Source organism: Kwoniella dendrophila, chromosome 4 (genome assembly GCF_036810415.1).
Source record: "Kwoniella dendrophila CBS 6074 chromosome 4, complete sequence".
In the NCBI taxonomy this organism is placed as follows: domain Eukaryota; kingdom Fungi; phylum Basidiomycota; class Tremellomycetes; order Tremellales; family Cryptococcaceae; genus Kwoniella; species Kwoniella dendrophila.
In genome coordinates this window covers 107,115-131,724 of record NC_089479.1, presented here as the reverse complement: position 1 = coordinate 131,724, position 24,610 = coordinate 107,115, and the positions used below count along the sequence as shown (strand labels likewise).

The 24,610-nt window shown below is 37.8% G+C and overlaps 6 protein-coding genes across 6 annotated transcripts; 3 read left to right on the top strand and 3 right to left on the bottom strand.

The window, feature by feature from the left end:
* Positions 1 to 1,048: 1,048 nt before the first annotated feature.
* Positions 1,049 to 2,852, top strand: L201_003183 (uncharacterized protein; the record flags this gene model as incomplete). Its single annotated transcript, XM_066218942.1, has 3 exons — positions 1,049 to 1,135; positions 1,201 to 2,673; positions 2,751 to 2,852. 3 exons carry the CDS (start codon positions 1,049 to 1,051, stop codon positions 2,850 to 2,852), a joined length of 1,662 nt encoding a protein of 553 aa, XP_066075039.1.
* Positions 2,853 to 3,024: 172 nt separating this feature from the next.
* L201_003182 (glycylpeptide N-tetradecanoyltransferase) lies at positions 3,025 to 5,559 on the bottom strand (the record flags this gene model as incomplete). Its single annotated transcript, XM_066218941.1, has 12 exons — positions 3,025 to 3,119; positions 3,193 to 3,220; positions 3,285 to 3,350; positions 3,416 to 3,655; positions 3,773 to 4,085; positions 4,165 to 4,335; positions 4,409 to 4,525; positions 4,593 to 4,684; positions 4,737 to 4,904; positions 4,967 to 5,070; positions 5,135 to 5,223; positions 5,279 to 5,559. The coding sequence occupies 12 exons, from the start codon at positions 5,557 to 5,559 to the stop codon at positions 3,025 to 3,027; spliced, it is 1,764 nt and encodes a 587-aa protein (XP_066075038.1).
* A 404-nt stretch (positions 5,560 to 5,963) lies between these two features.
* On the top strand, positions 5,964 to 11,192 carry L201_003181 (uncharacterized protein; the record flags this gene model as incomplete). The annotated part of the gene is made up of 14 exons (XM_066218940.1): positions 5,964 to 6,189; positions 6,259 to 6,356; positions 6,415 to 6,487; positions 6,547 to 6,650; positions 6,723 to 6,836; positions 6,906 to 7,502; positions 7,553 to 8,357; positions 8,417 to 8,535; positions 8,597 to 8,686; positions 8,745 to 8,911; positions 8,972 to 9,491; positions 9,551 to 9,745; positions 9,799 to 10,693; positions 10,774 to 11,192. The coding sequence occupies 14 exons, from the start codon at positions 5,964 to 5,966 to the stop codon at positions 11,190 to 11,192; spliced, it is 4,422 nt and encodes a 1,473-aa protein (XP_066075037.1).
* Positions 11,193 to 11,481: 289 nt separating this feature from the next.
* On the bottom strand, positions 11,482 to 13,665 carry L201_003180 (uncharacterized protein; the record flags this gene model as incomplete). The annotated part of the gene is made up of 10 exons (XM_066218939.1): positions 11,482 to 11,496; positions 11,572 to 11,776; positions 11,894 to 12,156; positions 12,257 to 12,381; positions 12,459 to 12,550; positions 12,623 to 12,742; positions 12,889 to 13,030; positions 13,109 to 13,176; positions 13,245 to 13,276; positions 13,348 to 13,665. 10 exons carry the CDS (start codon positions 13,663 to 13,665, stop codon positions 11,482 to 11,484), a joined length of 1,380 nt encoding a protein of 459 aa, XP_066075036.1.
* Positions 13,666 to 16,743: 3,078 nt separating this feature from the next.
* L201_003179 (uncharacterized protein) lies at positions 16,744 to 17,586 on the top strand (the record flags this gene model as incomplete). Its single annotated transcript, XM_066218938.1, has 4 exons — positions 16,744 to 16,876; positions 16,992 to 17,079; positions 17,204 to 17,285; positions 17,359 to 17,586. The coding sequence occupies 4 exons, from the start codon at positions 16,744 to 16,746 to the stop codon at positions 17,584 to 17,586; spliced, it is 531 nt and encodes a 176-aa protein (XP_066075035.1).
* Positions 17,587 to 19,227: 1,641 nt separating this feature from the next.
* On the bottom strand, positions 19,228 to 24,205 carry L201_003178 (uncharacterized protein; the record flags this gene model as incomplete). Its single annotated transcript, XM_066218937.1, has 11 exons — positions 19,228 to 19,368; positions 19,567 to 19,949; positions 20,018 to 20,264; positions 20,374 to 20,765; positions 20,850 to 20,972; positions 21,049 to 21,271; positions 21,369 to 21,710; positions 21,794 to 22,111; positions 22,191 to 22,434; positions 22,504 to 23,306; positions 23,390 to 24,205. The coding sequence occupies 11 exons, from the start codon at positions 24,203 to 24,205 to the stop codon at positions 19,228 to 19,230; spliced, it is 4,032 nt and encodes a 1,343-aa protein (XP_066075034.1).
* Between the last annotated feature and the right edge of the window lie 405 nt (positions 24,206 to 24,610).

Genomic DNA, 24,610 nt, shown 5'->3' with positions numbered 1-24,610 from the left:
TAACGTATACTAATTATACTGTATAACAGTCAATTAACAAAGTATTCAATCGATGCTACTTACTAAGTACAGCATAGAGAACCCACCTTCACCCTATACTCCTAGTATACTGTAATAGTCTATATTATATTTTTAGTTCCGATTGAAATTCCTATAAAAAGAACGAACGTAGCTTGGTATGAGATTTTGAGAGAGTATAAACCTCGTTTAAATTCGTTACCGCATTTCAATCAACCTCGCTTCGAAGCTTTTCATGTTCCGTTTAAAACCGTTTTATCATTGTGGTTTGATTATTATTGCCGTTTTCATCCGCGTACCAAAATGACAAGATGGTATACATAAATTCTTGGGAATCGACATGTCATGTATGTGGATGTTTAAAAGATACTGTCAATGAAATGAGGGTTGATGATATAGACCAGTATAAGACGGTTTTCTTTTCTTTGATGAACTACTGCATAATTCAACGAACCCGTCCTTAGAGTAGAAACTGTTCAAATATTTAACCGAGATTATTCACATCTCCTCGTGCCTTAAGTAACAGATCCGACACAGGTTGAAAAGTGAGATTGAATTGTTCATGTAGGCAAGTCACTATAAGCGATACTTACTTCTGAAGAAGTCCAATACCTCTTAGTGAACATATCTCCATAGCTTTACTGGTGCAAGAAGAATCTATTCTGATTGATGTGCCAATCTCGAGGACGAATCTTTCATTCACTTCATCCGGAAAAGTAGATTGGTGATTACAACTGAGCTATAACCATTTGTGGACACAATATAGACAATACACTTACACACCTTTGATGCTCGTACAGTTTGTGAAAGGATGATTCGTGACTGGAGACGAACCTTTGTGAACGGTAAACAATCCTGTTTATGCATTATTGACTATAGTTATGCGATAAAATATCCTCTGGAGTTGTGATTTTATCTGTCGAAAGAAACATATCATAGAAACATATGAAAGAAACATATCTGACCCTTATCTGTCGTATAAACAGTCAAAGACGCAAATAGCAAAACGGGCTAAAAAGAGATTAGTAGTATGTGCGAATCAACCTCGGATAGACAGATCTTAAAAACAGTATGGAATATACTGAATAGGAAGCCAAACGATTTATTTGGCTGTCCTGTGAGTTATAATCTGACAGAAACCAAGTTTTCGCCAATTGATACTTTAAACGATATCATTTGCAGGCATTGTCCTTGAAAAGTGTGTATGATGCATTAGGCGTAGGCGAAAATGATTTGAACATTCATCAAGTGATATCACTATTAGATGTACACACAGAAGACCTATTAGGCAGTACTCATGAAGTAGCGTTAAAATCCGTTCGAAAGGGAGAACAAAAAGATTATTGGATCACCTTTTCACCACGTTTGTCTGATGATTCCGAGTCGAAAGACCATACTGCTCAGCCTAAATCTGCTAGACAAAAAATATTTGGGATACTGGGAAAAGGATTTGGAGGTAAGAAAGACAAATTGTCAAGAAGACCGAAAGATGATAATCGATTGTCCTATATTAGAACTACAAGTGGTCAGGCAACTGATGATGAAGAGATCGTGGAATCAAGACTTCCGCAGGAGGAAAAACAGCACACGATGAAGAGAAACTTCAGTAATAATCACGAGATATTTGAGCCAGATAATCCGCGTGAAGTTACATTCACACCAAGACCAAGATCTGAATTACGACCTCAGAGAAAAGATACAGAATTAGATATAATTGATTCTTACAATTACGCTTCACCAGAAGTACTGGGTGATAAAACTCACAAGCTTAAAGAAGTCGATGTTCGTATAAACTCAACCGAAAAAGATGTAAGAGAAAAACCAATGCTGATAGAGACAAATAAGATTCTCAATGTGACAGACCCGGTCGAGAAATATAACGATAATAATCGAGATAATGATTATAAAGATGGAATCAAGATTAAAAGTAAATTTGATTCAGATGAAAAGGTGATCAATCCCAAAAATGGAAATTTCGTTAGCTCGCATACTCATAGATTTGATACTGTACAAACCAATTCAGAATATTATGATAATCAAGGTAAATTCGCTTCTCCCACTACAGCTTCACACCCACAGACTCAACAAGATGAGATTGATCAAGGGATCCAATCCAAAGAAGCTAAGAATATTTCGCGGAATGCTAGCCTGAAGGATCGCAGTAAGAGAAACGAAGAAGAGCTAAGTGAATGTAGAGAGCATAGAGAACATTCACATCGGACATCATTTGTGGATCGAAAACGAGTGAATCATCATGATCATCGTCATAATCATCATCACCACCATGCGTCTCGATCACCATCGGGAGGTGAGCGGAAAATGCATCATACACATTTATATGAGCACGAATATAAGCGTAGGACCGCTGCGGAAGGAAGAAGCAGAGATTTACGCCAATCATCTGATCGCTATAGGAGTAGTAGAGATGGTGAGAGAGACAGAAGAAGAGAGCTTAGGCATCATCACCGCTCTCCTTCAAGTGAAAGGCGACGACATCGTGAAGACAGTAGAAGTAAACACAAAGACGGTTCGAGAGCCGAACACAAAGACACAGGGGATTCTCGAAGAGGCGTATCGTTCGATGAAGAGGAAACAAAAACACCATTTTTGATGAAATCATTCGAGGGATTACCTTTTGAGCCAGATACTAATTTTGTAAGTTTCCAAATTACTTTAGTTTATTGTCTTGAGCTTACATCAGATGTTTCGTCGTTCCTGTTCATATCAAACAGATCAATACATTATCATGGATGAAAGAGAGATGGCAGCTTGTTTTAGCTGAATTGATAGCTGTTTTAGGTATGGTGTACATCATCCAGGCTACTGGGTTGTAGCTAAAAGAAACCAATACGAGATTTCGTTATTCTTCAGATATTCTGGTATATGTGCCAGCAAAAAATCCAAGAGGTGTCAATGCAATGCATGATTTTTCGTTATGAGCATAAAGTTGAAAACCCATCTAGAAGCGTGTTCGATTTAAGTTGTATTTTTTGGTAGGGAGCATATTTAAAGCATGACTACACCAATACCTGAACCTTGCTTTTGAGATGTAGTTCTTTGTCCACCATCAATAGGAGCACAACTCCAGTTGTATAAGTAGTCTGATTGAAGAGTAGTCGAATCAGCTTTCATTTCCTGACAAATCAACTGATAAAGCGAAAAGATTGCGCTTACAGTTCAAGTAACCATCACCAGGACCGAACTAACCGCAAGAAGAATAATGTCAGCTTGGTGTAACAGGGTATAGTTGTACAAGGGAAGGTCACCTTTTGCTCTTGTAAGAACATATTATTATCCAAACAACTCAAACCGTTAAGTACATCGAAACCAGCCTAGCAAAGTTATAATCAGTTCCCGTAAATCGAAGAGAATTCACATAATGGGAATTTAAACTTACAGCTTTAGCGATACTTAACATATCATTACACAAAGCATTCAACCTTTCTTCTAATTTCTTATTTGCTTTAGCATCGTGTGTAGCTGCATCATCCGATGAACCCCCAGCGGAGAAAATGACATCTGAAGCATAGTAGAACATATATGCAGCATTTAACATATCATGTTTAGGATGTTTCATGATTGTTGATGGTAATGAATAGAATGACATGAAGTCTGTTATGAGATGAGTTGTTGGGTCCTAATGAGGTTTCAGAATGATATCCGATAAGCACGGTTCCATTGTATCTCAGAAATATATAATTATGGAGCAATAATAGCCATGGACGAAATCTTCTAATTTGATACATAAACTCACTTCAACAACGTATGACCAAACGACTTGTTCAATTCTTTTACCATCCACCTCTCTACCTTGACCAGATAAGAACCAGTGCGCAACTTCTTCGTCTTTACCAAAAGTTTGAGCTACGTCAAATCTAGCCAAATATTTTCTCAATAAATTTCCAACTTGGGGTACATCATCATTTGTCATTTCTCTAAATCCAGGTATTCTGGGTTGTGGTGGAACAGAATACGATTTAACTAATCGTGCTATTGTATATCCTCGAGGTAATGGTGAAAATCCAATATCAACTAATTTTGGTGGATTCAAGTTTCTATGCCAATATCTATTTATAGATTGTAGTATGTTAGTTTATAACCCGGTGGTTCGTTTGGAGGGTGAAACCAATACAATCAATAACTCACCGACAAGTACCTATCGGTGTAGGTATAACTACACCACCAGTATATATAGCTTGCCAGACATTCTGTAAATTTACTCTTCTAGTAACTTCTTTGATCAATACAGGTGTCAAACGCTTGGAACGCAATTTCTTGTGTACACAAAGGAAATTGATATCAGCAGCATTGAAGGTTCTGGGCGAAGTCAATAATTAGTTGACAGCATCATCCGTGTTTCAAGTTGAACTATCTCGTTTGGGAAACTCACTTGGATCTAACCCTTATTTCGATATCGATACCAGAGATGAAAGCTATTAATTTACCGGTCTTTTGTACTCTAACACCGATATGCCAGTCTGGGTAGTAACCTGGAGCAGTCAAAGCCCTAAACGTACAGATAGATTAGCTTAATTTTGACGGGGTCTTAAGCAGATGGTATGAGCTTGACATACCAAAGTAAGAATTCTTTGGAGTATTTGAATCTAAACATAGCTTCATCATCTTCGACATAGTTTTCCGAAAGTAAGTCGTATACTTCTTTACACTATACATAAAACATGAGCTTCTGACCTGATGTAACGTCTGGCTCAGCTTACCTGAACCTCATTCTTGATGTCTATCAAACTCCATACGAAACCCGAAGGTAATGCTCCTGGTTCTTGCTTAACGTCGGAAGGTGTCTTTATGGGATCTATAGGTCCTTCTTCCAATATAGCTCGAGAGGATGAAGTGGGGAATTGAGGTACAGGTTGAGTTTTCCAGAACTAAACCGCAATATTGAAGTGTAAGCTTAACTAAAACCTAGGATCATGAGATTTGAACTCACTTTGTGTTCACCAAGATTTTTAGTATTAGATTTATTACCTAAAGCTAGTTTACCTTCCAAGATTTTCATCAAGTCAGCAGCTTTGAGTGCTTTTTGGATCTCCTCTACAATCGTGACAAAGTATATTAGCTCGTATAATGCAGCAGGCTTAGAGAATGATCAGCTCACCATTAGTAGCAAGATTGGATTCTTGAGGATCCATTTGTTCCCTCACAGCATCGATAACTTCTTGAGGCGCTTGTCCAGTAGCTATATTCCTGTACGTATATATGAGCTACATTCGGTGTTCAACATACAAATGAGCTTACATACTTTAACTTTTGAACAGCTTTTGAAGCTTTACCCTTCTTTTTCTTCTTTTTCTTCTTCTTATCACCTGAAACTTCTGCTGCGCCTTCGCCTTCTACTGTATTATTAGTATCTTCTCCTTCGTTGTCCTCATCATCACTCTCTTCTTCAGCTTCGGCATCTTCACCTAATTTCTGAAATTTTTCTAAAACCTCTGATACTTCAGGTTGAGCCTCTGCTGGAACTGTATGTGAAGATGAAGTTGGGTTTCCTACTGGAAGGATATCATCTTGAGGTACAGGCATAGTAACTCAGCTTCTACTCTTCAAGACGAATTACAGTTGAAGTTGTTTTTATGTTAGTACTTGAAAGCAAAGCTGAGAAAGATATTTGGAAAACAATAACAATTCAACATTTTTATGCTTATGCTTTCGAAGGTTGGTTGTATTCTCATGTCGTCACCGTACGGCAGATCACAAAGTGGGTTACATAATTAAATTAAACATCAGGTTATAATGGTTGATTTCTTTAGGAGTATTCCTCGCGTCTATAACCAACTAACATCATCTCATCTCTTAATTACATGATTATATCCTCACAATTCAACTTTTACTCATTTGTAAATATCCTTATTTATATATCCTCACAGATATAAGTGTTAGAGCATCAGTACTCTTCACGACTGGAAAGCGGCTTGGAAGTTTACAAGATGGCTTCTGACCAACCACCAGTATCGGAATCAACATCTGAACTTGTCCCACCTTCTCAACCTACCGAAACATCATCAGAATCAACCATGTCCGATGATATTCGACGTCAAGTGGAACAAGAGCAAGCTTTAGCTGATGCTCAGAGGAAGCTTCGACAGCTAGAAGAGGAAGTGGAAAAGGTGAAAAAGGAAAAGGCTGAATTGGAGAATGTTAAAGAGGGTGCTGGTAGGTTTTTTTCCTTCGCATTTTAGCTTTTGGTTTTTATGTTGAAAACGGCTTTTATCTTGCGTATAGTGTCAACAACGAATCAACTTCGGACTCAGCTCTCAACCCTTCAATCATCTCATCACAAAACTACTTCAGAATTATCCGTATTACAGACTAGGATAGACGTAAGCTTTGAATTGCTACTTGAGGACGCCTTCGTTAGCTTATAGACATTTTTCGTAGGCCATTGAGCGAGAGAAAAAAGAACTCTTTGAGGAGACGGAAAGACTACAGCAACGATCCAACAAGAATACTCGTAAGCTTATATAAGTCCTTCATTATGACTATGGCGTCAAGCTGATAGTTCTGTTGTAGAGGAATTGTATGCTCTCCGAGCACAAAAGACTGATTCTTCTCAAAAGATCGCTCATCTCGATGTAGAAGTCTCGGAACTGCGGATGACTACTGAAACAGCTAAAGTGAGTTACCTGTATTAAAAGTGCTTACTTGTACGTGCAAATTGGAAGTAAGCTAATCTGTTACTCGACCAGTTCAACGAAAAACGAAGCACACAAGCATTAGAAAGTGCCAGGGCAGAGATCCTTAACTTAAGTAAAGCTGTAGCAGATGTAGAAGAGAGATTTGGGCGATATAGAGCTGAAAAGGTGAGTAGTGTTCCTCAATCATAGTAAATGGTACGAAGAGTTCACGCTGAAACGTTTGTCACCTTGCAGCAAGCCGAACAATCCAGCAATCGGACCGAACATGAAACCCTTCTCACTCGTCTTAATGCCGCTGAAAATTCTTATCGATCACTCCAACGTACCTACAATGATCAATCCCAACGACTTTCCGAAGCTCATGCCAATATCGCTACACTGACTTCCGCGGCTGCAGCTAAAAAGGCTTCAGTATCAATGGAGTTCCATCAATTAATGGAGGAAAATCGAATACTGGAGAAACGTGGTGAAGAAGCTAGATCGACTGTAACGGAGCGAGAATCGGAATTAGAGAGAATGGCTGAATCATATAGTGAAAAGGAGAAGACCTGGGAAGAAAAGTGGAAGAAGGAGGAAAGATCGAGAAGAGAAGCTGAAAAAAGGGCAGAGGATCTAAAAGTTGTTGTCGAAAGGTTGGCATTAGCTGGTGGAGAAGGTACCGATTTGAGTCCGGCTGCTGCATTAGCCAGTGGTATCAAAGCAAGTGGAAAGACGTACACTCAATTTTATACCGACTATACGATACAAGAAGGAAAATTAAGAGCAGCCGAAAATGAAGTAGCAAGATTGACTAGTCTATTAGATGAGATTGGGCAGGATATCGCTGAGAAGGTAAGCCAATCCTAACAGGATAATCGATCATTACTGACGATCATTCACAGAAACCCCTTCTTGACGAACAAGCTGCTGAACATGGTCGAGCTATCGAACGAGCAAACACTCTTGCAGCTGAGCTTACCACCACCATCGCTACTCGAGATGCACAGGATACTCAAGTCAAGTCCCTCAACGCCGCTGCTGTACATCATAGAGAGGAAGTGATCTCCCTCCAATCCACTATTGATGATCTTGCTAGACAAGTTCAAGCTCTTACTCGACAAATCGCAATTCGAGACGATCCTTCTCTTGCTGGTGTAGCCATGGATGGTGATGCAACAGTAGAAGGAGATATCATTACCGACCACTTACTAGAATTCCGATCTATCAGAACATTACAGGAACAAAATCAAAAACTTCTCAGACTTACAAGAAATCTTATGGCTAAACTTGATCAAAGGGAGATTAGTAGAGCATCAGCAGCACAAGATGATGTTGATACCGGAGCATCACTTGATCAAGCTACTGAAACGATCACGAAATTACACACTCAATTATTAGATGCCCAAAAGAAGATTAATGAAGCTACTAGAGAGAGAGATCTTTTCAGTAAATTGCTTGCTAAAGGTGAAGGGTTAAAATGGACTCAACAATCAGCTACCACAAGTGGAAATGGACCTTTCGAAGATGGTACAGAAGCACCTCATCAACAAGCTATTACTTCCTTACAAGCTGAATTGGATATAGTAAAGAACAAAGCTGAAGTCGAAATCAAAGAAGCTAAAGATGAGATTAAGGTCAAAACTGAACAAATCGGTGTTGCAGAAGTGGAAAAGGCAAAAGCTGAAGCTAAAGTTGGCTTACTTGAAGGTGAGTTGACGCAGATGATTGCCGCACAATTCTGCAGCTGACCTTGACCTTTTGTCTAGAACAATCGCGTATGCTCAACGAGGCTAATTCCCTGCAAAAGCAAGAATACAATAACCTCGAAACTCAATATAGACAACTACAAGGTGCTATTTCTCAAGCGCATAATGAGCAGCGAAACGTAAGCTTTTTAAAGGAGATCCAGGCACTTAGCTTATAGGCTAACAAATCTGCTTTGCTAGGCATTGGAGCAAGTTGCGACTCGTCAAGCTGAAGCTGACAGGCTGAGGAATGAGTCATCGACGCTCCGAGCCGAGAAGGAACAATGGAGGGTGAGTGTACTGTTGTTTAAGCCGATAATGAATAAGCTAACAACAGATCCCTTTGCAGAGTACCGAAAGTCGTTTACAATCAGACTTCGCCCAAGTGCAAGCTGAACGGGTCAAATTGCAACAACTTATCGACAACCTCAAGAACGTAGCCACAGAAGCCGAAAAGAGCAGAGCAGAGGAACGATCTCAACTAGAAAAAAGAGTCGAGGAGTTACAACGGGAAGCGTGAGCTATTTTTGCATTGTCATTCCGAAAATAGAATGGTATAGCTAATTTCTTGTGCAGCACCGCACTTCGAGCTCAAATTGAACAAGCTCGATCGGAGACCCGAGCAGCTGAGACTAAGGTTGCCAATTCCGACTCTCAATTGGCGGCTGCTACGTCCTCTATTAGAGCAGAAAAAGAAGCTGCTGATGCTCTTGCCAATACTCGAGCCGAAGAGATTAAAACCCTTCAAACTGAAGTTGAGAGACTTAAGGCTGAATCTGACAATAGATACAAGATTGGTATCAATTGGAAACGACGCGCAGAGGGTCTCATGGAATCCTCAAAGACTACTGCTCAATCACATACCGAACTCGTTGAAGCTAAAGACAAGGAGATCAAAGACATTACAGAGAAGATCGAAAGTTTGAATAAAGAAATTGAAGGTCATAAATCCAAGATCACCGAAATTGAGAAAAAATTAACAGAAAGTGAACGAGTCAACTCATTGAAAGAAGGCACCGTACAACGACTACAATCAGAGTTGACTAAAGTCCAAAGTGGTAGTGTTGCTCCAGCAGGAGACGATAAATCAGCAGAGGTAATTACTAGACCATTGCGTTTTTGACAATGTTTTAGCTGACTCGCGAAATTTCTCAGCTTGCAGCACTTAAGCAAAAACTTGATCAAACACAGAAAGAACTTGAGGAAGCTAAAGCTCAAGCTGTTGCCTCTATTGGTGGCGCTTCAACCTCAACCAGTACAACTGAGGGAGGAGCTCTTTCAGATTCTGAACGAGTCGAACTCAATGCTAAGGTTGAACAACTGCAGAAAGAGAAAGATGAAGGAGATCAAGTGAGCTATCGAGAAATAAGCGGAATCAGAAGCAGGGCTGACTGACTTCACAGAAATACGCCGACAACGTCACTCGAGTCAACCGAGTCAATGCTTCCATGAGGGGTCGGATCGAGCAACTTACAAATGAACGACAAACCGCCCAAAATACAGCAGACACCTTACAAGCCAAAGTCACTGAACTTGAAAAGAAGATCTCTGAGCTTGAAGCTTCAGGTTCAACCTCTACCGCCTCCACAAGTACGGAAGGTGTTCCTGATCAAGCTAAGATAGATGAAGCTGTCAAAGCAGCTGTTTCAGCAAGAGAAGCAGAACTCAATTCTGAACATTCAAAAGCTTTGGCTGCCGCTCAATCTGGATCAGGAACTGACACTAAACCTGATATCTCAACTTTAGAAGCTAAAGAAGCTGAATTAATCGCTTCTTTCGATAATAAGGTGGCAGAAAAAGTTAAATCTGAATCTTCTGCACTTCAAGCTGAAATTGCGACTTTGAAAGGTCAAGTAGAAGAACTAACTACGAAAATAAAATTACTTGAAAGACAAGTTAAAACTGCTGAAATTAGTAGAAAGACTTTAGAAAGACAGAAAGCTGAGGTGGAAAAGAAATTAGAAGCTGCTATAGGGACTGCATCTACAGCGGGTTCATCTACACCTGCAGTTGGAGTAACACCTACATCCACTACAAGTGCATTTGGTGTTCCATTACCTTCCGCACCTGGACTATCAGCCTCAGCAGGAGCCTTTACGCCTTCTATCACGGCTGCGCCTGCCGCTTCTGCTATTACAACTCCAACCAATACCACAACTCATGCTCCTACTACAGCTGCGGAAGGATCCTTAGCAACAGCGCCTGCTAATAGAGGTACCCCAAGAGGTAGAGTTAAAGGAGTTGCCAGAGGTGCCGGTAGAGGCGGAGCTGCCACAAGAGCTAATTCAGTATTAAGCAGTAAGTTGCACAATCACACCTGAACACAATTTATTCGTGAAGTTTGATTCCGACGATATGCTAACTTGCATTGTTTATAGCTGTAAATGCCACCTTGAACCAAGCTAGTACTCCGGCTGTTCCAGCAGCATCAGCAAACCCAACATCCCCAACAGGAGGTGTTAAAAGACCATTAGAAGAAGGTGAAGTTTCGGCTGAGGGTAATGGCGATGCTTCATCATCAGCACAAGGTAACATAATAGCTCGAATACAGGGCGTGGCGGCAGCTGGTACAGGCGCCGGAGGAGGAAGAGTACTGAAGAGACCTAGAGGTACAGGACCATCTGCTAGAGGTGCTCCTGCAGGTGCAGCAGCTGCTAGAGGTGGTAAAGGTGGACCAAGAAGAAGTAGCGGTGCAGCAGGAGCAGAGGCAGGTGCTAGTCAAGGTGGATCAGGAGCAGGGGCAGGAGAGGGTAGCAGCGCAGGTGCTGAAGGTGGTGGTGGTGCACCATCCACTTAACATTCGAAACGAAAGTAAATATAATGTATAATAGATAAAAGGAATAGAATATAAAAAATAGTAGTTTGATTCGATTTATGCATTATTCAGGACTGTATGATAAAGCATTTTCTGCCAGAGAAGCCATGCAACAAGGTATAATGACGATCCCGTGAGCCTTCAATATAATCGGAAATTTGATAAGAACGCTAAAATACAACTTGTATGCATAACATATTGGTGTGTCACATATAAATATACCTAACTACTGTAGATACACAAATTGAGGAACTGACGTCTTCGAAGATGGTCACAGTGTCCATGTCTGTACGGTGAGTGAAGAACACAAATTAGCTCGAAATGAAAGATCTCTGATCAAATTAAAAGGACGACGACTTACATAAACTTGTCCTTTTTCAATCTGTTCTTCCATATATTCTTTAGCTAAAAATTTCCAGTCTGTTTCAACTAATCTTTCAACTCTATCTCTTACACCTTTTTCCGTCATGGGTTTATCAATAAATTGAGGTGGTGGATTTTGGATCGCTTTCTTGATTGAATTTATGAATTCTTCATAATCATGTGCTTTTACATTATATACGTATCTAAAGATGTAAATTAATCAGCTCTCATTCGCTCGTTATCGTTTGTTTATGTGAATATATATATATATATCTATACATAGTAAATGTCAATCACACAAAATAGGTAAAAACACTTACGGAGGATCAAACCATTTTAGATAATTATGTTGTGAATTCCATTTTGATCTATCTTGAGGATTTTCTGAATCCCAAGATTTAATTGGATTTAAGAATGGTGTACCGAAACATAAACTTAGATAAGGTGAAGGTGATAAAGTTGGATTACCAATTCCAATCATTATTCTTGATTTTGATAATTCTTCTTCAAATTGATTAGAATTAATTTTACCTAAATTTGTTGTATAAGGGACTGGTTTAACTGGTCCATCATTTATCCAACCCTAAGAAGAAGAAAAAGCAAATCCGAACAATATTAATTAAAATGAATGAACAATTTCTATGAACAGAAAAATGGGAGTAATAATACTAGTTACAACTTACCTTCATATATTCCCCATTCACTTGATAAGCACCTCTAAATTCCAAATCCTCCAATCCATCTTCTTTAGTAGCTAATTCGAAATAACTTCTATTGAACACTGTTTCTTTGTCACTCAAGTGGAATACTTCAAGAAAAGAATTTACTGAAAATTAGCAACTGTGGCCAATATGGAACAGATTTACTCGTATTTGTACAACTCACAAGTAGCTTGTTTTGCTAATATCCAAGCTGAATTAGGACGTTGATCGTGTGGAATGAATTCTCTTTTCTTACATTCATCTTCAAAAGAGTAACTAAACAACACAGAAAAACTTCAATAAGTCCGAAATACATGTTTTGATCAGAGGAATAAGCACAACACTCACCCTATATATTGTAGTTTACCAGTTTCTTCCTGATCGACAACTTTCCTATCAGCGTGTATAATCCATTTATAATCTAATCCGAATCTAGTATGTTCATCAGGGAAGAAGTTCATTGAAAAGCTACATATGATAATATTGGTCAGTCAGACGTGGGATCCCTTCAACCGTCGCATGAGCAAGAGCTTTTGACAAAGCTTACACTATATCAAGGTAAAATAATCAAAACTCAGCCCAGATATCACCAGGTTGAACAGATAAAGTTAAACTCACGTTTCCATCTTGGTATACCAGTAGGATTTAAATCAGATTTTATACACTCTGGATTTTTGATACAATTATCTATCCAAGCTGATTTAATGATGACTTTAACTTGATCTGGAAACATTCGATAATATTCTAGCGTCTCATCTACCTTCACGAATCAGCATTTATCCCGCTTGGTCAATTCATCCATTTGATATCACAGCTTGAATTTTGCGAGCTTACCCCATTCGTTCATTCCTATCAAGACTGTATATCCCAACTGCCTCATAGCTTTAAACATTGACATCGCCCTGCGGATCGACAAAAGACTGTTTAACCTACAAAATCAAGGTTATGGATGGTAGGAATATAAACTTACCATACACCTTCACCACCTCTCCAACCATTGATCTATACACACAGACAAATTAGCTTAGTACTAGACCAGTAATATAAACCGCTGGAAGACGGGTTCTACTTACGATCGCATCAGGCCAGACATGAGCCATACCCAGAACCACTTTTTCCTGATTCCGATGACATTGTTTCTTATCTTTCAAACATTGATCTAGTTTTGCAATTTCCCTCTCATTATATACTTTATAATGTGTGATATCTTGATCGATCTCCCACGGGAATAGAGGCTGACGATTGAGTTTTAGTATATCCAAATCAAATGATTGTGAGTACGTTAAGAGTTTTTGACCATTAGGAGATAAATTCAAAAAAGTAAATATAGATAATAGAGTCAATATCGAGAGGCAGATCGTCGTTGATCTTGATAGATGTCGAGAAGTCATTCTATTGGAGATCCAGCCCTGATTCTAGTCTATGAAATTGTACTTGAGGGATGTTGCTTGTTTTTATAATTGGGATCTGAAGTTTACAACGATTGTAAATAGTTCATTGATATTTCTTTATTGAATGTAAATAAAAATTACAGAGGTTAACCTTTTCACATATCAATAATCTCATGTATCTTCATTGTGATCACAGCAACTTTCTTTGTTAGTCTTTGTGTTTATTTTTTTTTCTCGTTCTTGCCATTTTTCTCACCTTTGATACTCATACAGTATCCGTCATATTTAGATCTTGATCCTCTATTCAGGTATTTCCCTATCCAAACACTAGCTTCTTTTCTCACCATATATGAAATGATCCGAGACAACGAGGTACGTATGATCGTCTACATACCAGTTTATCGTAGCACGTTGAGTTATTAGCGGTTCAGTGCCAAGGACATCTCGAGTGATCTGTTACTTAACGATTTTTCAGAGATTCTACAAAGGCTTCGCCTGCCTTCCCCCTATCGCAGGAACCGAAGACCAGGTACTACAGCATCTATATAGTATATCTCGGAAGTTAATCTGATATATTCATGATCTTATCAGCTGAGAGGCTTCCGGACGGCGGAAAGGCATTCAGAAACCGTTTTTCGCTTCTCTGCCTATAAGATACTTCTCCCGCATTATATAGTGGATTAAAGAGAAAAAAGTCAGGTACACCCGTTAATACGCCAATACGTCAATGAACTTTTCCTAAGACGCTGGTAAAGGAATGTCTATGTTTTGTATGTAAAGATAAGAAAATGATACGAGGGGATAAGGTATATTGCAGGTCATAAAAGAGAAGGAAAAATTGTCACGACGAGGTATTAAGCGTCAAATGGACGTCGTATAAAGATATTCAGGGTTTACATCCGAAATTTATCTTCCCGTTGTTCTGGGTATTCGATCCCGTCTAGAAATAAGGTCAAATGCTTCCATCCGTGTCCGATTTTTGCACGGGAGCTGATAGGAAATATCCTTGGCAATAAACGTAGTCCTATGACATCCCAAGAGGTTAGTGCGAGGAGACATGCTGTAGTCAAGGGCAATCACTTTGCATGCAATGCGACAGATACATGTCCTGCAATTGCTGAAATTAAGGCTGTACCTGTAATATGGGTCAGAATCCCTTGCAATCTGTATTCACATGTACCCGAAATCTTGATGTCAATCTCATGGTTCAGGCAGTGCAATCGCGTAGCATATGAATCCCAACAGTATGACTGCAGTGATTTCGGTCACTGGGATTATCAAATCCAATAACGAAGTAATGTCAAACTCGACGCGTTTTTACCGGTGAGAGATAAATTGTGAATTTCCTCTGTTTGCATATGAGTTCCCTCGTAAAACCTGTCTATCGTTGACCTTGATCAGATATGTGATATATTCGTTATGATTGGTATAATATGATCTCTTCGTGCGCATATGAAGTATGATCATCCCCTTACCATGGCACCATAGCCTGGAACATCCCGAATGAATTTCAGCCAAACATCAAATGGACTTTCGTTTTCCTGATCGGTGAATCTTGGTGCCTAAGCCGAATCCTGTCAAAAAACGCGTTGCATCAAAGTCTTTAAACTATTTATAGACGAGTGGTGAATGGATCAATGATCGGACGTAGGTAAAGCTTAGGCAAGTCATTAAAAGTCATATCGGCCTGCGATCATCATGAAGTCAACTCCCTTTATTCTTCTCTGATATAAGCGATCCGGATAAATCTCATCGCTAACAATCAGAAAAGGAACGTGAATCGTTGATTGTTACAATCCAAACAGACATTTGGAGATTTTTTGATAACAAGTGATGATCAGTCGTGCTATATATGATTTGTGGCTTCTTGGCTTCGTCTCGAAAATACACCATGTTACCGCCGAACATGCAAAAGACAACAAGCTTATTTGGCACTTTTTGTGACAAGCATTTGCGCTATGCCTTTTCGGGTAAGCCAAAAATAAGCTCATGTCATGAGAATGTTCGAAAGCGACTCCATGGCATGCAGTTCGGATATCAGGTAACTTGTACTATCTGCCAGAAAGGCGGTCGATACAAAGGTAATCGTAAATTATTATGATGAAGGGCGTAGATACCTCGGATCATCATCTAAGGTAGCAGCAGGCTTCACTGAACTAGTGAATCAAGTCACAGAATGTTGATCCAGGGACGCTACCAAACTTTGATCTTCCGCAGTGCAGCTCTGAGATACAGAACCCTGCGTGTCCTTATCTTTTGACCAAGAACCGGCAATACATTGTACATTTATAGAGCGATGTCAATCGAGCATCCCGAAAAACAAAGAGGATTGGAACAGTTAGTGCGATAAGCTCTTTGAGAATCCCTAAGAGCGTTCAAGCACATAAGGTCAATAATAGGATAATATTCAGCTGCATGCCCGAGGAATCTCGTCTACGCGTCATTTAAAGGAATTTCGCTTAGACCCGAAAATCATATGAACCGTACGCGTTATGTAGTTGTATTCCTTAAATACCCTGGGATGCTTGGTCCTGTACCAACTGATGAGCAACATCAAATATAAAAGTCATTATCGGGTGGTAACATTAGGAAACATACTTATATGAAGGTTTAATATACATATCCCAATTTGTGAATCGAATCCCTCTCTTACTTTTATCCCTTACTTCTCATTCCTTAGCATGATCGACATGATCAGACCGATATCCTTGAAGAAAATAAGGCTTCGGCGGTTATTTGGTAATTTATAGTATTCGGTTTACATACTAAAAAAAATTATCATTTTGTTTTGTTTGTTTACTCTTCTGTGATCAATCGTTTTGTTTACATCGGACTTCTTTATGACTAATTGAAGAATTTGACTTTTTCGTTAACGAAAAGATGTTTTCCCAAACATATATAATCCACATTCAAAGAAGCTCTAAAGCCGCTTTTTCTTCTTCCTGTTCTTTCTCTTTGTTCTTTAACTAACTTATCGTAATTTGATTCACTTTACATACTTACATTCATTTACAACTAACTTACCTCACTCGCTAGCAGCACCAAAAGACCAAAAAGCAAAAACAGATCACGATCAAAATGAAATTCACCGCTACTACCTTTGCTATCCTTTCTTTCTTATTTTCAGCCGTTACAATCAACGCAGCTGCTATTCCTGGTACTCCAACTTTACAAGCTAGAAGTACCGTTTCAGCTGGTGTAACTTGTTACTGTAAGTTCCTTGGTTACATCACTTCATCAGCAATAATCATGATATCAATACTCGAGAATTTTATCCATCATTATTGAAGGAAAGTGCTAACTCATGCTTTTCCACTCACTAATAGATCAATGTCCAACTACCGGTAACGATGTCGATATCGGTGCTGATACATTCAGTTCTGCTACTCAAGAAGGAGATAATACTTTTTGCAAGTAAGTTGTATTTTGTCCTTTCATTTCTTCTCATTAAAATTTTTTTATCTATCTATCATCCTTTCTTCTTTTGATTATTCGACCTACTTAACTTACTTATATACCACTCATTGTGTCACATTAGCTTCTCACAAGGTGGTTACTGTGAATACAATACACAAACTGGTGCTTTCGTTGATACTCAATACATTGATGATTGTCCAAGAGTAAGTATAAAATCATGTTCGTCCGTGTAAAGACAATTCAAGCTGATTTCATATGATTCTTCACACAATTCAGCAAGCAGCCAGTGGAGGATGTGGTGCTCAACCAGCTGGTGGATTCAAAAAAAGAGATTCGTTCGTCTTAGGTCATGCAAGAGATGATAAATCAATTAAAGATAGACAATTCAAATTCCCATCTCCTCGAGCCGATAACGCAACTGCTCCAGCTACACCAGGTAGAGTCGGTGTTAAAGCCGCCGTAGTTGTCGCTTCACCAGAAATTGTTGAAGATGGTAAATTCTAAATTTTAGGAGATCTAGTATAGACATTGGAATCACACTATGACACATAAACTGTATACGTGTTAACTGCGATCCCTTCCTACCTCTGCTTTCGCTTTACGATAAACAATCTTTTACCTCTCAAACGATCTTGATCAAAATGCTGTTTTTACCCCGTCACATCTTGGTTAGATCATCAACTATAGATATATCCCCCTAATAACCATCTTCTTATACGTCGTACTTCTTTTTTGGGACTTTTCTTCTCGGACACTCTCACTCCTATCCTTCATATTTATGAAACTTTGCAATCACGCATGAATCATGATATTTTACGAAATGAAAAGCCATATATGTATCCGGTAACATAGACGATAAAATACCAACATAGATTATACCGGGCTGTTGAAGACGTACAATATGTCTAATCTGCTGTAATGATGTCAATCATGTCATTCAACATGAACCTTTGCTGCGTGTAGGTATGTTTTCCTTAAAAATATACATAGATAATACATAATATCCAGGTTGATGATTATGTGCAACTATGTCATCACTGTTTGAACCCTCACAGGTTGTCAACGTATCATACATAACGAAACATTACGAACCACCTTTTTATTTTATAAAAAGTATTGAATGCACCTTTACAACTTATCGAACTGAAAAACGGTCAAATTTTTAACGTCCTTACAAATTATTAAACGAACTGCGAGTCCTGGTTCTTCGTTCCCTGCACTTATCCCAACTGCACTTATCCCATGAGGAAATGGCTAATCATCATCTTGAAATGTGTTATAATGAGGTCTTGGGCAATTAAGGAGATATCGTGTTTGTTGTTGAGCAGCAAATACTTATCGAGGTCAGACAGGATCGGGAGTGAAGTGGCTGTATGGGATATATACCTATAATTCTTCGGTCGATACACTGCTGCTAGAAAGAAAATGTAAAACAAATGAGATATTTAACAAGGAAAGTTATGATAGCGATAATCGTTTGGATATGGACAAGAGCACTATAAGTTGGTGAGTGGAAGATGGAATGTAAATCTTGTTGAATTTGGTAAATATGAGCGCAGCTATCACCTACATAGAAGTGCGATAAATCGATGTGAGCTAAAATACCATGATCAGTTTCACAGAGTATAGAATAGTTGTCTGTTCGCGTGTTATCTAGGTTATCTCCAAACTTTGCATCTTCAATATGCAGGTGGAAGAGGATGTGTCTAGATTCTAACCCACTGCTAAACTCGTAAATATCAAATAACTGTATTTGATAAGGAATAAGGGATGAATTGTAGTGGCCAACTGGATTAGAGGTGTGCAAGTATGTTGTCATTAATCATTGCCAAAGCATTGGAAACCTTCTCTTCGCAGTTATGTACTTCAGATGACGTGATCCGCCTAAAGCCAATCAAGAGTTGAGTTTTAAGACGATTTACAGCTTATGTCAAACAACCTATAGAGGCAACTGCAAATCCCAGCTAATCTAGATATCGGGGCAATAATCAATTTTGTTGTTGGTATAAATGTATGTCCACCTCTGACGAATATAAAACACTTAGATCGTTTACTAAACATGCATGAAAAAAGCATAATGTACATGAAAACAAAAAGAGTAACCAATCATATTCAGATATTCAGTGAAACAAGACAAATGCCTAACTAAGCTCTTGAACCTTTCTTCTTATTTGTCAAATTTATCTTTTGTCCACCTTTACCTTGTTTTCTACTACCTGCTTGACCCAAAGAAACATATGAATATGGATCAGGTCCACCTTGTTTTTTGATATCACCACCGGCTCGCTAAGTACGATAAAAATTTTCATCAGTATTGTTAACTTTGCTTTCGCCACATTATAATCATGTATGTAAGTCATGTTATTCCCACTCCACGATCATCCCCATTCCGTCTTTGTCTTTCCAGCCTTGCCTTCATCATTTGTCCGGTACTTAACTCGACCATACTTGATGAATAATTCGATATCAAAAGAGAAAACTCACTTTAGCTCTAAACTCTTCACCTAAACCCATAGCTTTCCTCTTTTTTCTTCTTTCTTGTAAAAATTTTTCTTTTCCATTACCTTTTTCTAATTTTTTATCACCTTCTTCATCAATCATCATGTTTAATTCTGATTCTTGTTGTCTTGATTTTTTAGTATTTCTTGTAAATTTCATATTACCTTTTGAATCTCTTGTAAATCCATCAACTTCATGTCTACCCATAAATCCACTCCCTTCCATAGCTTTAGAAGAAGATGAAGGTCCAGCTTCATCATTATCAGAATCATCTTCTCTGATTACTAATTTACCAGATTTATCAGTTGAGAAATGTGAAGCATCTTGTCCTGGTTTACGTCTTGCTTTTTGCATAGATGGATCAGAAGCTATATACCCGAAAAATGTAATTATCAGTATTACTATTATCAAAGGAATACCGTTTTTCTTAACTTACAAGCGATACCACCGGCAATATTTCTAGATAATAAATCCATAGGTTCATCACCTTCGTTTCTGATATATCTATTATCTCTATCTTGTTTACCTTTTTTATTTTGTTGTTGTTGTTGTTGCTGTTGTTGACCTTTTCTACCTTTTTGATTTGGTCGAGCTTCTTCATCATCAGAATCGCCATCTGAAAGATCAGAATCAGAGTTATATAAAATATCATCGAAAGCGTTGCCAGATGATTGATGTGGTTTCTACATTGAGTAAGTGAATTGATCGTCAGTAAATACAGATTAGAAGTTTTCTTGAAAGGAAAAGGAAGGAAGCACAGATTTATAGATATATTCCAATACGAATACTCACTTGTTCACCATCTGCATTTTCATCATTTTCATCATCTTTACCATTCTTTCTTTTCTTTGCTCTTTCTTTTCGTTTTCTAATACCATTTAAAACTTTTCTTTCTTCAGGTAATTCTGTTGAACAATTATATATTTCATCAAATCCAAATCTTCTAATTAATCTTTCAAAAATATGAATTGTTTTCGATTTGAAATGATTTTTATGATCATGTACCCAACCTAATAATGCTGGAACTAATTGTCCTAAATGTGGTTGTAATACTGATAAAGGTAATGATACAATCGATACTTTAGCAAAACCTAAAGCAGATTTAACGATTTCTCTATTTTTAGAAGACAAGAAGACTGATAATGTTGATATTAATTCTGATAATGTATTTTCTGATATATCGTCTGAAGCAAACAAAAAATACCATTGTCAATGTTAATTCTCACAGATATAGAATATATCTAAAATACTATATCGTGATAACTCACCTTTGAATTCAAATAATAACCTTGATAAAGCATTTATACTTGCACTAATCATATGAGGTGTGGTACCTGTCAAACCAGCAGCAACCATAGTAATATACTCTTCGGCATTTGCTTGGACAGCACCTAATTCGAACGAAAATGACACCAAAGAATCAGCTGACTATCATAATTATGAGAGACGGAAGCAAAGAAAACTCACTAGGTTGATCCATATTTTCTTCACCTTCTTCAATTTGAACTTTAACTTGGCCACCACTAGCCATTTTTTTACCCATTATTACTAATAAATCAAAACCTGCATCTCTTGCACGTTCATTAACTTCTTTAGTACCTAAAACAGCTTCAGAAAGTAATTCAGGTATAATATGTAATGAATCTTTTGGTAATGATTCAACTAATGCTGAAAGTAATTGTAATCGATCCTAACAAAATCATAAAAGTTTAGCTAATGATCGGAAAAAGGAAAATCTTCATTGCTAAAGCATGAAAGATGAGGAAAATAAGTTTGACTTGACTTACTCTTTGAGCACCTGGACCAACACCACCACCAGCTTCACTTAACTTTTTAACGAATTCTTCTAATTTTTGTGATTTAGTATCCAATTTACCAGCTTCCAGTAATCGTTTCAAAGCTCTGTATGATTTCTTTTGAACTGTTGCATCTTTATGTTCTAACATTGTACCTTGACTTGCAGCATTAAATAACGCTTGAGATTGAGTGATAGGTAAATGTGGTATAAAGATAATCAATAAATCTAACATTGTATGTGAAATTGGTGATGCTCCTTGTGTAGGTGGTTCAGTTGTATGTAAATTAGTTGATAAATGTGTCGTTACTGTATTATATGTTTCGACGATATCCTATAGAATGATCATTGCAGTAATCATCAGTAAAAATCATTCGGCTTCAAAAATTTCAGTCTCAAGTGGAAGTCTTTGCTCACTTTTTCAGTCATGATGCCAACCCATAAACCAATAACTTCACCTACCATACCTCTAGATTCTCTTGGTAATTTACTGAAAACATTTAATAAAACAGAAACCATATCTTTTGCTAAAGTTTTCAAGAAATTCATATTTTCTTTAGCACTGGTTTGATCTAAACCAAATTGTTTTCTTAATTCTTCTGAAGGTGTATTTGAATTAAGTAATCTTTGTGTTGAAGAAACTAATTGTGATAATCCTCTAAGTAAAGATGGTAATAATAATGGTTGAGTATATAATAAATTGGTAAGAAGTGATAAGAATGGTGTTGTAAGGCCCTGATATTAGAAAACAATGTTAGCTCGGTTTTGTTTTTTCCTCCTTAAAGGGTTACATGATTATCTATATTCTACTCACCTCCTTAAGATCTCTAGGCATTTCACAAAATCCAGACCAACAATCCCAAATTTGTGAAACAACAGTTTCCCATACTTTTGCTTCAGCAGCTCTACCACCATCTTCAGCAGATACTTTCTTTTCAAATAATCTTTCCGATAATGGTCTAAAGTAATTCGTAAAGAATGATGATTGATCATTTGTAGTTTTGGCCCTAATCAAAGGTAAAAGATGTGCTCGACCTGGATAAGGTGCAGAACCGGATCTATATGTCAAAAAATAATGGATGAGTTTCTAAGAACACTGTAAGCTAATTTAAGGACTTCAAACTCACGCATCAGGTTCAATATTTAATGGCAATCTTTCTAATACTACAGGTACACCGATAACTTCGATTGCCATACCAACAACATTATCTACACCATCTTTATTTTCGAAACCTTTTTGATGTCTTAAATCACCAACTTCTTTTATCAGATCCATCAATAATTCTTCAGCTGCTGTGTGACCTTTACCACTCTCATCAACTTTAGCATGTTCCCCAGGTAAAACACGTAATCTCAATCTTGAAATCAAAGCAGTCAAAATACTAAATAAATAAGGTAACCTAAGAGCGTGTGTATTCATTGATTCAGTTAAAGAGTTGATTAATCGATATAAGAATGGAGTTTTTGATTTTTTACGTGCACCAGGTAAATGTGATCCTTGTCTTGTATATGTTAATGTAGCTAAAATAGCTTCGTCCGTTATACAATATCTCAATATACCTTGATTACCTATAGCTTCACTTGCTGATTGAAGTACTGAAGGAGTACTACTAGGCGACAGCAAGATATTATGGAATATCAAATTAAATGCTTTAGGTAAATAGGTATTCAACGATATCGTATCCTGTAAAGACATTTTTATGAGTGCTGATGTAATGGCTGACAAGTACGTTGGAGTATCTGATACAGCTGGCGGAGAAGAAAGGAGTGAATCAAGGATAGTCGGTAAATTGGTGAGTACAGATGGTTTTGGTGCTGCTGCATCTGCTGGAGGAGGTGAAAGTAAGTGAGCGAGAAGCGAGTAGATTTGAGGGGTAAGATGAGGTAAAGGTGGTAAAGAGAGAAGTAATCCGCATAATGATGATAGTTGCTGAGTATATTGATATAATGTCAGCTAATCGTGAACAGTCTCGCTTGTAACAAATAGTGAACCAAGGGTCTTTTCGCACTCACCTCATCACCCCAAACAGCTACCCAACCTCTCAAACCTTGAATTACCCAGATAGCTCTTTTACCTTCCGAATCTTCACCATCAGCGAATCTAGCTTTTTTATTTGATTTGTTATTTGCTGATAAACCACCACCTGATTTAGTTTCTTCTTCTAATATAGAAACTACCCATTCTCTTGCTCTTGGTAAATAAGGATGTGAACCAGGATTCAATTTTGGTGGAATTGGAGTGACTAAAACTTTTCTTATACCTTCTTGAGCTAAATGTCTAACTTTTGGTCTTGGATCTAAATTCAATTCTAATAAATAATTCCAAGATTTCTTTAATAATGGTGAAGAATTCAATAATTTCGATGATGAAGGAATCATTAAAAGTGATGTTATAATTTGAATTAAAGATCTTAATGCTGGTGGATGTTCTAAAGAAGTTTCAAATAAAGGTAAAATATTTTCTAATAAAATATTAATTTTTGATAAAATAACTTGATTTGAAGTTTCAGGTATAACTAAAGCTAATAAATATAATGTTGCAGGTATTAATGCACCTTGACCCATATTTTCACTTTCTGCCATTTCTTCTTCATCACCAGAAGAAGGTACTTGGTCATTACATGCCTTTTCTAAAACTTGTTGTAAAGATGTAAAATATGCTGTAGCTGAAAAAGGTAATTCTGTTGAATTTAAAGTTGAAGATAATGTAGATTCAATGGCAACCAATAATTGAGCAGGTTTAGATTGATGTGGTAAACCTGATGAAGTTAATCTTCTTACATTGGCTAAAGCCGTTGCGAAATTCGCTGGCTCATTTGAAGAGGCCATTTTGTGACCAGGTTTACAGAAATCGATTGAAGCTTCGGATACTTCAATAAGTGATTCTGCTCTACCTTGTTGTTATGTGAAGACCTTGTGATGAATACGGTGGACTAACATATACTGATTGTAATTGTAAAAATCAACACAGAATCAATCACCTTTGCCGCCTGGAGACATCTGGACATGATCAACTTTGAAAATCTCGAAACATACGAATAGAGTTTATCACGTGATCTCATTATGTCACCACGCTCTGACCACGTTGTTAGCTGTCAACCTGGAAAACTGCCTCTTTCGGAAATTAGCGGGTGTTGAGTAGTGTATGGGATGGTGTTTAAAGTTGATACGATCAAGCCATTCTCATCCTCATTATAGAGATAAACAATCCACCTCATACAGTACAGCTATTAC